The sequence below is a fragment of the Temnothorax curvispinosus genome, unplaced genomic scaffold, assembly GCF_003070985.1.
Source record: "Temnothorax curvispinosus isolate PA1 unplaced genomic scaffold, ASM307098v1 QBEX01007785.1, whole genome shotgun sequence".
Classification (NCBI taxonomy): Eukaryota; Metazoa; Arthropoda; class Insecta; order Hymenoptera; family Formicidae; genus Temnothorax; species Temnothorax curvispinosus.
The window spans coordinates 474,456-488,113 of NW_020217565.1; the positions used below are offsets into that span (position 1 = coordinate 474,456).

General features: G+C 36.7%; 2 protein-coding genes across 2 annotated transcripts; one reads left to right on the top strand and one right to left on the bottom strand.

Annotated features, from left to right (window-relative positions):
• The first annotated feature begins 4,172 nt into the window (after positions 1-4,172).
• Positions 4,173-6,050, top strand: LOC112457489 (protein TIPIN homolog). The gene is made up of 2 exons (XM_025020593.1): positions 4,173-4,261; positions 4,826-6,050. Exon 2 carries the CDS (start codon positions 4,877-4,879, stop codon positions 5,846-5,848), a length of 972 nt encoding a protein of 323 aa, XP_024876361.1. The 5' UTR covers positions 4,173-4,261; positions 4,826-4,876; the 3' UTR covers positions 5,849-6,050.
• LOC112457492 (U6 snRNA-associated Sm-like protein LSm6) lies at positions 5,897-7,382 on the bottom strand. The gene is made up of 3 exons (XM_025020596.1): positions 7,271-7,382; positions 7,023-7,113; positions 5,897-6,209 (listed from the first exon to the last, which is right to left on the bottom strand). Exons 2-3 carry the CDS (start codon positions 7,111-7,113, stop codon positions 6,061-6,063), a joined length of 240 nt encoding a protein of 79 aa, XP_024876364.1. The 5' UTR covers positions 7,271-7,382; the 3' UTR covers positions 5,897-6,060.
• Between the last annotated feature and the right edge of the window lie 6,276 nt (positions 7,383-13,658).

Here is a 13,658-nt window from a genome sequence, read left to right on the forward strand (position 1 = left end):
CGATATAGCGGTTGCGTGACCGATCGCGGACCGCGCCCCGGACCCCGGCTCCAGCCAATCGTCGAGGGCGTGTTCGGGTGCTTCTTTAGCGGGATCTCGAGGCTACCTCCGGGAAGGCGCTTGCGCTATTTCTGGGACGCGGTGTGTGTGTGTCAGCGAGACGGTCTCGAGGCGGCGGCGGCTCCTCCTCGTCTCGCGTTCACCCGCGGGATCCGGTGACCGCCGCCGCCGCGCCGGCGAGGAGACGCTGACGTAGCGGCTGCCCGACGGATCAGACCGTGTTGTTCGAATCGAATATTATTTTTAATCCCGGGAACCCCGCGCTCTTCCCGACGTAGACATGAGAGTATAAATGACTATAAAAGAGAAAGGAGAGAGGCTGTTGCGAGAGATCAAACTCGGAAAGATTGAGATTTGAAGGAAGAATGGGCGATTAAAAGTTTCAACTTCGAGAAAATGACATTTGATCGAAGATAGGGTATAATATATTGATTAAAAAAAGAAATAAGTATAAGGCAAAGATGAAATGGAGATAAAGCCTCGATGGTTATGTTCAAGATAATAAATTGCCGTCGTAAACCGTTGGTATTTGAGACACAAACGCAGTGCTCTAAACATGTTTTTATTAGATTCTCGCATTCGTGCGATTACAAGCGTTCCTTCGCGCGAACGTGGCGTTATACCGCAGCGGTACGAAAATAGAGAATGAAAATCCCGCGGTTGGAGTAAGCGACAGTAAAATGTCGGTGCGTATGGTGCACCGGACGAATCGATGTCGGACTCGCTATTTAGAATCGAGACAAAAGACCTTCGCAACAATAGAAGCGAAAGCAATTCGGACGGCGCGGCGTGGGGAAACAGCCGCAACGAGTTAAATCGTTCTCGCAAAAACAATAACGTGATAACGAATTCTTGAAGCCGGAGAATATGCAATCATTTCGCAAACGATATTAATTGCAATATTTTACTTCCTTATAACAAAAAAAATTATGCTTTTGAGTCAGTTTCAAGCATTAACGTTAATGTTCAAAAATTTCGGCTAATGTTCCACTTGCAAAAGGAATAATCATGCATTAATAACATAAACAATCGTTTTGTGAAGTATTGATTGAAATATTTTACTTGCTTTGAAGAAAAAATAACAAATAAAAATCTGAATATATAATTATAAAGTGCGTTTGCAACCTCAAAAGTCTAGTTCAAAACACAAAAAGTTTAAAACATTTTTGTATATCTATCGTTTCGTACGCTTGGAAACATAAAAGTTAATTTTTTTCACTCCCTTAACATTTACGGAGGGAAAATAACATGTCTATTATTTCGGTTTATACTATAAACATATTCAAAAGTTCATCAAAATCGGGGAAAGAATATATGTTTCATTATATTTTCTTATAAGTCGCTTTTGAGCATTAAAGCTAGCATTTGAAGATCAATCAATTAATATCTTACGATTAAACAAAAAATACATTAACATGAATAGAATACGCGTTTCTGTATCTTTGCGTATGTACATGTGCCAGGCAGATCTTTCCGGACATCTCGACACATAGCGAGAGGATGAAGGATGAGACGCAAGGGCACGAATGGACGTTTGCCAGACGCCAAAACCTCTACGCGGACAGTGCTCTGTGCGCGAAAACAATAAACAACCGTCCTATATCTGAAATAAACCGAAGAACGAGCATTTATCGTCTTTTTTTGAGGATATGCTACAAGTCATGACAGATCGAAAGTTATGCGTTATAATCGCGCCAATACACTCGGAGTATTATTCGTTTCTCGAGACGAAAACACAATGTTTATTTGCTGCGAAAATGATATGTTGTGCATTTCGATACGTTTAGTCACTTTAGTCATCTAGATCTCACTATTGCATGAGTACGCGACGTTGGCAAACCAGAATCCGCTCTCTTTTGCGGAATTCCAAACGACCTATGTACACTGTACCTAAACTTGTAGTAAGATTCAAAAGTTTCAAGTCACAGATATAAAAAAAAATTTATTTTTTAGAACAATGAATTAATTGTTCTATCACTAAAGAAATGTTCTAAATTTTTGTTCTTAAAATGGTTTAACGATAAGGAAAAAATTATTTCTAAAAATTATTTATTATTTTTCAAAATTAAAGTCCAATTTGCGTGGAAAAAATTTACTAGTGATGAAGAAGTGACCTCCTCACAATCAGTGTTAAACCATTTTAAGAACAAAAATGCACAATATTTTTTTAGTGGTATAGAAAGATTAATTCATCGTTTAAAAAAATATATATTTTTTATCTATAATCTTTTTATTTGTCCAACAAGAAATTGATAACTCCATCCATAACGAAATAATATACATGTTACTTGACAAGTTAAGCCGAATGATCGATATTGCCCTATAGTTGTCTATAGACGGATCTACGAGAGCCAAGTGTGATTACATTAAATGTAATTAATTTGAGGAGTATCCATTTAATGGATATTCAGTAGATAGATTGGCAATAGATTCGGTATTACTGATGGAAATGTTTTCGATTTTATCAGGCGCTCGTTCTTGGACGCGAACTCGTGGTCGAGATATTTGCGCTTCCAACAAGTTAGGTCATTCCAGTTTCAGATCGTCGCTTTATTAGTTTTTGAATGTGACATCGCGACATAAATCAGCCTCCTGGCACGTCTCGGCCTTGCGACACCTGTTTTCCTCGCGTAATCGCTGAGATGCTGATCCGATTAACATACTCGCGCTCACGTGCGGCTTTTAGTTATACGAAATGATAAATCGCGCTTTTTCGTCCTCGATCAAGGTTTCATTTTCTTTTAGCTTATGACTTACTGCTCTATTACTTTTTATTAATAAAATCATATATTTTGAAAATTAAATAAAATGTCTTGATCGATGAATTGCTTTTGATAAAAATTTGTTGGTTTACCTAATCATCGAGAAGGTATCAAGATTCGATCAACCTCTGATTAATTTAATCGGCTAATTTGTCAAGTAATACTTTTGTATTCTTTCATTATTGTTAACATATATAAACGGAATTATTAATTTTTTATTGTTTAACGTATATAGAGATTGGATTAAAAAGATTAAATTAGAGACACCGAATTATATATTATTCAATTTTTTTGTTGCTTGCAACATTGTCGGTTGAATTAATCGCCGATTAACACTTTACCGACCGTTCAAGTAGATCTACCCGTTTCATTATCTATTTTACTATTACAAATGACTAATGACTATTTCTATTAATGTAGATTAAATTAAATTAATTAATTAGAATTAAATTTATAATTAGAAAAAAATAAAAAGTAATTTCAAACCGAGATTAAAGTTAATCTACATTAATTGGTAGAAATGAACATGAAAAGGTAAATCTACCTGTTTTACTTTTAATTAATTTGAAGCAATATAAAAAGAAAGAAACGAGAAAGAGAAATGGAATTTTCAAGAGCGATGCGAATCGCAAAAATGTTGCAGTATTCAATGGTTATTATTAGTAACTCGCACAGTTGGCAAAGAGTTAATCGAAGTTTAGTCGAAGTTACCCTAGATAGAAGATTGTTCTTTAATAACACTTCTCTTGTCGGTGATTTAATAAAGAAAAAGTAAAGAACAATGCAACATCGACTAGGCGACAATCGAGATATCAATTTCAAAGAAAGAGCGATAGGTCGATTAATCGATTCGTCATCTTGCGGCATGTTCTTTATCAGTATTTATCACTGCATTGAACTACACTTGAAACTTTCCTTCTCGCTTTCGCTAAACTTCAAATAGATATCTATTTCATTTTTTTTTTTATACAACGAGTGTACATTAGTGCAGGTGTAGATAAAGAACAGATCTACTGACGTCGGTTAGCAGTATTTTGACGTTCGTGTCGATATTTCGTTTACACGTCCTGGTATTTCATCGTGTTCACGACTTCACGCGGCTGTAGATCACAGGTTGTCCGCGATTCGCAACAATCGCAACGTCTCAAACAGCGTCTGTTGTGACAACAACGGGAGAGATGCCTGGAACCCCGATGGAGCGGGACGGCAACGTGTTGGAGAAGCTGCAGAACGAACGAGCGCAGGACGAACCGAAGTGCGAGTCCGTCGTGCGGGAGATAACGCAGACTGATCGGCTGAATAAGAAGCTGCTCGTGTCGGTCTTGGAGCGGATGAAAAAGTCGGACGGGCAGTTCGACAAGTTTATGGAGGACGGGAAGGGTAGCTGTGAGTCGCAGGACGACAGCGAGTTTTAGGAGACTGCGTCTCTGAACGCCTAAGTAAGCCCCTAACCTATAATTTCAAATTCGTTCATTTAGATTCAATACAGCTCGATATGAGAAACTGTCTTTCGCCTCGATTTTGTCGTGATAAAAAAAGAACTATTGGCCCAAAATTATTATTTTTCAAGTTTCCGGGATAGGATTACTCTCATCATCGTCTCCAACTGATTGTTACAATTTTTTTTACACGAAACTTCTGTCCTTTCTTGGTCAGAGCTATACATTAACCTTTCTCAGACGGTCTTATTGATTTTTCTTATTAATTTGTACACTATTCTCAATGCATCCAAAATTAGGGTCAGATTAGGTTAATTGTTTAAAGCAGTGCTGTCCAAGATTTGTAATTCTGAGTGCTGGCTTGATGTGATGTACCTATGCTTTCCTTTTTCTTTAATGGAAGTAGGAAAAGGAAGACAACAGACATAAACGCCAACACACTTCAATTCAATATTCAGAATTACAAATCTTGGACAACACTAATTTAAAGAATATATTGCAAATCTAGGATTTTCCTCAGTTTGATAACTACAATTATCTCTAAATGAGTAAATATTTTTTCAGGAATCTGCCTAAGCAGTGGTCAAACTGAATCAACAGACACTTCATACCATCATGGCGGATGTTCCGGATTACGAGGGTGACGACGATATCATAGAGCATTACGAGAATCAAGACTCTAACAACGAGCGTGACAGCCACGGGGAAGCGGGGGATGGGACTTCCGACAATGAGACGGGAACTGGGCGGAGAGTCGATCCATCAAAATCCAAGTCACACGTAGTGAGAAATCCTGTGCCCAAACTTAATACAGAAAGATTGAAAGGCCCGAATGGTATCCAAACCATCGAAAAGTACTTCGAAGGCTTCAAGTTCAACGGCAAGGGACACGAAAGAACGGACCTTGACAGAATCATGAAGAGATTGGAACACTGGTCCTACCGATTGTTTCCTAAGTATCATTTCGATGATTTTCTCACGAGAGTCGAGCAACTGGGGACGAAGAAAGATCTGCAAGTGTTTATCAAGAAATATCGGCTGGATATGATTTTATCGGATGATAATTTGATCACCCACGATGATGACATGGATAAAGATGATGAGGATCAACAGGAAAGCGCTCCTCTGGACGACTTTGATTTGCTGATAACAGAACAAATTCAAAAACAAAAGCAGGCTGAAACGCGAGCTTCCGTTCCTGGTCCGAGCACTTCATGCGAGGATGCGTTCGACAACCTTTTAATGCAATCCACTGATACGCAAAATTCACAAGTACATACAAATACTACTATTGCTAACGAATTGAGTGACGAAGTAAAACAAAGAATTGAGAGAAACAAGCAACTGGCTATTCAAAGAAGACTCCAAAAGCAGAAAGAGCAGGAGGCAGAAGCTAAGAGATCAAGGTTGATCGATGATACGAATATGGACACTCTAAACGAAGACGGTAATCTTACAGTCCATGACGAGACGGATTCATCCCAGATAGACAATATGCGACTACAAATAAATGAAAATGCAAATACGATCATTACTGAGTCAAATGATACGGTGTCAAATGAAGAGCCGGTAGCAAACCATGAGTAAAATAAATCTTGTAGCAGTGTATTAAGTTTTCGCTATCCACAAAAGACATCGTATAGAAGCATCGCATTTATTATATGGTATAAAAATTGTCTCATCTGGAATTATTATATGCTTAGAAGTACAAGTTGTTAAAGATACATGTAAAGATGAATTTTTTTTTTTTAGATGCTTATTAAATAAACATTTAGTTTTTATTTACTTATATATCACGATTAATTCCTACGCTTTTGGGTACTGATGTACAGAACATTGTTCCCCCGTATAAAGGCATCCCCATATTTATCCTTTAATTGTCCGTTAACGTACTCCTCTGTTTGTTCAAGTGCGATATTCATGTAACCATCTATACAAGCCAATACACCTGCAAATATTACATTGCATTAGACTATATCAAACGTTTTTCTTTTTAAAGAAAACTTTAAAATTCAAAATTTGTAATATTCACTAATGCCCATTTCTACCAATGTAGATTAACTTCTAATCTCGGTTTAACTTGCTTTCTATCTTTTTCTAACTTTTAGAACTACGAAAAGATGACAAGTAAGTTAAACCAAGATCAAAATTAAACTGCGTTGATAGAAATGGACAAATTGAATTTTTAAGACGTTCAACTGATACAGATAAAAACAATTGATTCTATCGGAAAAGTCTTGATTTTTTGATGGCCTAGTTTACACCAATCACTTGATACGCGTATTAAATAATAAATAACTAATAAGGGCCAATTTCACCAACTACGGTTAGCTTAACCGACGGTTACAGTTAACAGGATTGACCAATAGAAATGAATCCACCCTACTAACTTTAACCGTCGGTTAAGCTAATCGTGGTTGGTGAAATTGGCTCTTAAATTAGTTTGATTATTGGCTGATCAGCTCAAATATACTATTCTATACGCGTATCAAAAGATCGGTGTAAACTAGGCCAATATAGACAACTTAGTGAATGTTAATACATCAATGTTATGGCTCGTCTACACTAGCCGCAAGAGTATGCAGTAAAATGTAAGCAGTAAGCTATTGACTATGGGATTTTTACAATTCAAGAATAATTGACTGTGGTTGATCAATAGCTTACTGGTTACGTCTTATTGCATCTATTCTTACTGCTATTGTAGATGAGCCAATATAGATAAATGTTGATATATGTCAACATTATATGGGTAAACATCTACCTCTGTAATCGACACCGCTGTTCAATTTTACGACGACAGGTCGTCCATGAATTTGTTGTATAAACTGAGACAATGCTTCCTTTCGGCTCATCTGTCATATGTAAAAACGACATTTAATACATTAAAGAAATTACGCAGTAGAAAAGAGTGAATGGTTGCACTTAAATCGTCACGTTATTTTCATGTCATGATAATTTTAATCATTTTTAGTAAACGAAAGATGAGCACGATTGTCACATTCCACGTACCTTTGTAAATAATACGGATAATCGCTTTCTTCGTGGATAGTCTCGATTCTAAACAATCTTAACCTAAATCTCTCCGCGACAGTCGTGACACACGGAAAACGCAAGCGGCAAGCAAGCGCCGGCAAAACAGCTAACTTGCTGGCTGAGCGATCGAACATGATTGGCTCTTATCCGCGGAGCCAACCAATCACATTCAACTCGGCAAGCAGACTTATGACGTGATTTTAGCCGAGAAATTGCGGCGATTTGAAATAATTAAAAAAAGTGCTCAGAATAAAGATAAAATTTTATTTTCCAACAATAAATTGTTAGGCAAAAAGCTGCAAGAATAGAAGAATTCAAAGTAAAAAAATAAGAATCAATTAGAATGGAAACGAGACCGTACTCCAAGAATTTAACGTCGCCGTCATCTTATTGATCATATTTGTTACCCAATAATTTTTCACTCTCCCTTCCCTTCAACCCTCAATCCTGCGAAAATATGCTTCAACTATATTCAATTAATGTACGAAAATTTATTGATGTGATCATCGACGAAGTACTATCAGGATTGCTTCCATTTAGGATTTAATTAATTTAATTAGCGATCGACCAACTAATTATAAATCGAATTATTTGTTTTCTGTTATTCGAAAGGAAGATTAAATTAGAAATAATAAATTACATAGCTAGAAATTTTACTGTGAACGATTCTGCTTGGATTAATCGTCGATTAAGTTATTCAGAATTTGATCAAAGTTTTTAAAATTAAAATTTGATTAAATAAATGACTTTTATATAAATAAAATGCATAATTAATTAAATACGGCGGATAAGTACGCTGCATTGTTTTACAACTCAATTGTTTCACTTCTATTTATTTGATTTATTAAATCAATGCAAAGGAAAAATCTCTATGAGAAATCTTGACTAGAATTATTATTTATGTCACGATGAAAGAAAGTAAAAGTTGATAGAGTCGGAATGAGATGCGTAGAAATTTAATTAAATGAAATATATATACCATCTCGAGAATATCGTTTGACTCATCGATCAGGTAAGATCATCATGTATATACATAAAAAGTGTATGTACAAAAGGCCATTATGAATTATTCATGATAGAATGATTATAGATACAGGATTTAATATATCTAGGGTTACATATATATCGTCATCCATAGCTGTATCAAAAAATTCCTCGCCGATGTGATTAAAAGTGTGTCGCGAAGGAAAAAAAGTAAATGCGTTTCTTCTAAAATCGCACACTGTGTTGAGCGAATTAATATAGTGATTAACGTCATCAAAATTTTTTTAAACGCTTGTAAAAAATAAATACCATCTAATTAATGCTAAAATGTCAGCCATGAGTTTTTGTAACGTACTGTCACGTGTATGAGCTATCAGAAAAAAAATTTGTTGCAATAATTCCATTTTAAAAAGCGCCTCTTTCTTTTTCTTGCTAATAAATCTGCAAGAGCACGAAATGCGATGCAGTAGCCTCGTTTATGGAAAAATTTTGTAAGCAAAACGAATAAAATATTCGGGGAATAAGCAACACAGGGAATGTTTTATAATTTTTAAGTATCTTGGCGGCGATGGTTCATCGTCTTTTATGGTATGCACGATCACCGCGCTGCGAGAACGATCGCGAAGAAATTTTTACAAACAACACAATTACGTTAATTTTCTACAAAATAGAGATGAGGAATAAAAAAGCACACGTACAAATAAATTTGAACGTGCTTACGTGACGAATTATGTGAACGAGCGAATTACGTGCCTGTTGTTTAACGAAAAACGAAATTGTATTCGTGGATGCACATTTCAGCTTGTTCGCACTCGAATATATTCATACGCATTTTTCGAAGCAAGCTCGTTTGCGATCGCGACAGGCAAAGTGAGAACGCCAAACGCGCGATCGTTCTCTTCAATCACTCTTTTTGATTATTAATTCCCACGCTTAAACAAGAGTTTCAAGCATCCGGCTTCCACGCGATTCACTTATTCGAAGTAGAAATCGAAACGAAAGCAAAAGACGTTTTCGAGGTTATACCGTCTCACTGTGACACGCGGGACAATAATTCTATTAAAATTCGGATATATCGCGCTTCAAAATACTTATTTCTCAAAGAAAATTCACTCACCGATCGCCGGAGCACTGCAGTAGATCCGCCAAATCACAGCCGAAAGAAAGACGGGAGACACACACGTACGGAGTCGAGCACGGCATTCGGTATCCATTTCGCCCAGCGACAGCATCCCACTCATTTCACTCGACACAAGAAGGAACGGAATATTCGGCGTACGTTCACTTTGCAACACTCCGCAACCGGATTTCTTTTCATTCACGAGAAAAGAATTACACGAGTGACAACGTCTCGCGCGATCCGACCGTTGAACGTGTCACGTATTACTTACGCCGCTACCGCCGCCAGCCATCAGAGCCGCCGCACAGTAGGGAGAGACTCGAACGCGATTGGCTCGTGAGTCGAGCCCCCAGATCTGGCCAATCACGTCCCGCCGCTCCGCGCCGCCGGCGCCGGCGCGGCGACTCGATGCGGCGGCGTACTACGCACCGCACAGTCATCCGTACTAACGGCGACATCGGCGTGTTTTCGCCTTTTTTCGGCGTTGTTTCTGACGATGAGCGAACTCGCCACTTGCTCCCGTCAACGCTCGGAGTAGTGTTATTTGCGTAAGTCAATCAGTTATTTTCCCGAGGAATTTCGCACAGGTAGAAAGTGCTTGTGCTCCGCGCGCGCCCGTCAGTTTCGTCACCCGTCACTGTGCTTCGTGCTGTTTTCTGAACGAGCTTGTTTCAGTGATTGGTATTCCTGCTTCCTCGTTTCGCGGGCCGCGGGAAAAATCGCTACGCGAGTACCGCGCGCCGTGCGTGTTCAACAATTTACGAGTGTATGTATGTATGTACGTATCAAGTGTTTTGTCGAAATGAACGTGTCGCGCGAATCGCTCACTCGAGACGTCGAAACGGAGACAGAGACGTCGAGGCAAAGGTATGTATGATATTCGTGGGTGATAGTCGTTCGTCCCGCGCCGCCATGTCTGGTCACTCGCGTGGCATTATTCATTTATCTCGTAACGTGTCGTGCTTTGAACGCTGTGCCGGAATTGTCGTGTGATTTATCGTGTCGTCCGATTCTCTCCGTAGGGAAAAAGAGAGCTGATAGTGATATCGTCGTATCGAGTAATTCGAATAACGGAATACCGTGATATACATCGATCGCCCGTTCGTGAATGCTTCATAATCTCGATTCTCATATATCTCGTCGCGTAAGTTTTAGCGGCCGGCAGTCACGGCCGTATCTTTGATTCACAAAGGCGTGTCTTTATTAAACCGCCCGTTCGACTTGTGTAGTATCGCGCCAAGTTGCCGACATCTCGGGACATTTCGTCGCCCATTAACGTAACGCGCCGCCGGTAACGCGGTAATGAACGCGGAACAAAACGGGGCAATCGGCGCGGCGTCGCGACTCCTTAAAATTTGCACGAACAATTTATATGTTATACCTACTGCTTTTATATATTACAGAGTAAAGTACTTCCTTCCCATGGGTACGACCTTGGCGAGGTGGGAAAGCCCAGTACCCATAGTACGAGGATTTTACCCAAGCAAAACTCTTGTTCTGCTTGGATAAAAATCTAAAGACGGGGAAACTAACGTACCCTCCGTCCGCCGATTTAATTGAATGAACGAACCGTAGCCGGTTCGTCGCGTTTGCTTCGGGAGTGCCGTTCAAGTAATCGGACTAAAGGACTTTTTTAAACGGGAGTGCCGTAAAATATCGCGCGAGAAAGACTTTTACTGAAATTAGTCCGCGCGCGATTGTTTATTATCCGCGAGTGTTTCTCGCGAGTGTCCTGTGCGGTGAGAGGTGGAGGCCTGACGTCCTGAGAGGAGGAGGAGGTCCGAGAGAGGCATCGGGCATCGACGGAGCAACCTTGGGGTGAGTGTCATCTCTTATCTGATAAAAATTAATAGTTCTTTTTTATTTATTCGAATTGTTATCTCGATAAATTAGAAATAATTACAAAAAAAGAAATTATTCAAAATTTTATTCTTATAAAGATCTTTTTCGGTAAATAACTAAATTATTGCTGAATATCTCATTAAAAGACGAATTAGAGACGCGTAAAAATTATCTTTTGAAATGTTGATTATTTTGAGCGTTTTTAAAATTTGAATCTTATGTTTCTATGTTACAGTATCATCGTAGCTACGTGGCTGCATAACTCCGTTCGTTGCGCATCGAATTGGTGAGTCAAAAATTTTTTTTATTGAGGTAACGAATTTACGATTATATATAATCAAATATAGAGCCATTGTATCTCATGTCGAATTACGACAATAAATTACGCTATAAAAATATTACATCAGTCACGCTATCTCAAAATTTACAAGTAGATTTGTTGCCTTAAAATGGATGGGCTAAAACTAATTACGGAAAAATATTTAATCTTGGTATCATTTGTTTATTGATTTACTGTGCGATTGTGCTTGAGGAAATACTCGCACACTTCGCACGCACGCAGCTATCAAAGAACTTATTATCGTTCGAATTATATTGACAAACTGCCGCGTTTTGTAGGTAACTTTTAAATAAAATTTTTAAGTACATTAAATTTTGAAATTTTTGTTACGTAGATTAATTCTGCTTACAATTAGATTGATAAATATTTTAGAAACACAAGAGAAACAAGAAATAAAATAATATTCTGACACGTAGTACAAAGTATTGAATTTTGAAATATCTAATTTGTATTTAGATTCCTTTAAAGAATTATTTTTGACATTATTTTTCTTGAACAAAAGAGATAAGAATAAGATATCGTGTTATAAAAGAAATATCTGTAGATAGGGAAAAATTATGAATTAGTTAGGATGTGTTTTATATATTATACCTTTTATTTGTTTCTTTCCATATATGTTCAGCCAAGATTAAATATTATATAAATCGATGCAAGAAAGCAACATATAGATATATTTAGAATATCGGTATGCATTAAAAAAGCGTACAATATGCATAAATATAAATACATATGCATAAAAAGGGCAAGAAATATTTTGGTCTTATCATGCAAGTTATTTTGTTATTAATTAATTAACTAAAATTTATTGTATAACACAGCATCGATTTTACCCTAATTTTTTGTAACCTATCCATCTATTTTTGATTGAGAAATTGGTTTTATGCTAGTCAAGTAATATATGACGTGAGATTCTAAATATTTTGTCGAGAAACGCTGAAACTTTTAAAATTATTTTAGAGTTGATCATATATGTATAGTACAATTATATATTTAATTTTACAATAATATGTATGAATAATATATTGTATAAAATATAATTCTGATAAAAAATGAAAAATATAACAAGATATATATTTATATTAATATATAAATTTTTAAATATTTTCAATTATGTTATATTATTTAATTATAATAACGCGATTAGTGATTAATTATAATATTTAATTATAATATCAATTATGCGGGAATTTTTGTTTTTTTTTTGGATCTCACGTCATTTACTTTATACTATACATCTTACTTGATACATTTTCAAGATGCGTGTCGCATGAACAACATACACAATCACGCATCTTTGTAACTTTGCGGTCGGTTTTCGCGGTCGGTTTTTATCGAGAAATTTTCCGTTATTAATTTTTTAATTTTATCCGCATTATAAATTTCAATTTTTCGCGAGACGTGAGATATAATTAAGATATTCATATAACGCAAAATAAAATTTTTTTTGTACTTGATTACAAACAGAAACGATTATTTAATATTCTCAAGTAAATAACAGAATTAGTGATAAAAATATTTTTCAGTGTTCAATATTGTATTAATTATTATATAGTTAGATTTTATGAATTAAAATATATATGTTTTTATAATTAACTTCTCGTTGTTTTTGATACAATCGATGCTCGCGTGTAATTCGAATCGAACGTAATATTATGTTTCGGCGATGGTAATGATCCGACAAGGAAGGAAACAATGAATTTTTCTCTTCCTTTTGATCTGGTCGAAATACGACCAGATTGCATATGGCTAGGAATGACAATGGTAAGTCTAATCTGGCCCGAAGAAAAAAACATTGAATATACGATAAAGGTAAGTGGTCGACAATGACCACGATGGTAACATATAAAAAGTAACATATAAAACGGTTTTATATATATCTATTTATTTGTCCTAAAGGGTTATCTTTTCTATATTTTCTCACATACATGCGAGATTTAAAAAACCGCAATTAAATCCTAATCACGCGCGTGTTAGGGGTGATTGTACGGGAATTTCCAAATAAGATGAGTCGCATGGAAATATGCAATAAAAATCAGATTTTACGGCAAGCGTTATCTCCGCCGTTCTTAGAGATATTT

Coding starts and splice junctions, on each gene's coding strand:
- LOC112457489 (XM_025020593.1), top strand. CDS start 4,877: ATGGCGGATGTTCCGGATTACGAGGGTGACGACGATATCATAGAGCAT.
- LOC112457492 (XM_025020596.1), bottom strand. CDS start 7,113: ATGAGCCGAAAGGAAGCATTGTCTCAGTTTATACAACAAATTCATGGA. Junction 6,210..7,022: donor CAGCGGTGTCGATTACAGAG/GTAGATGTTTAC, acceptor TAATATTTGCAG/GTGTATTGGCTTGTATAGAT.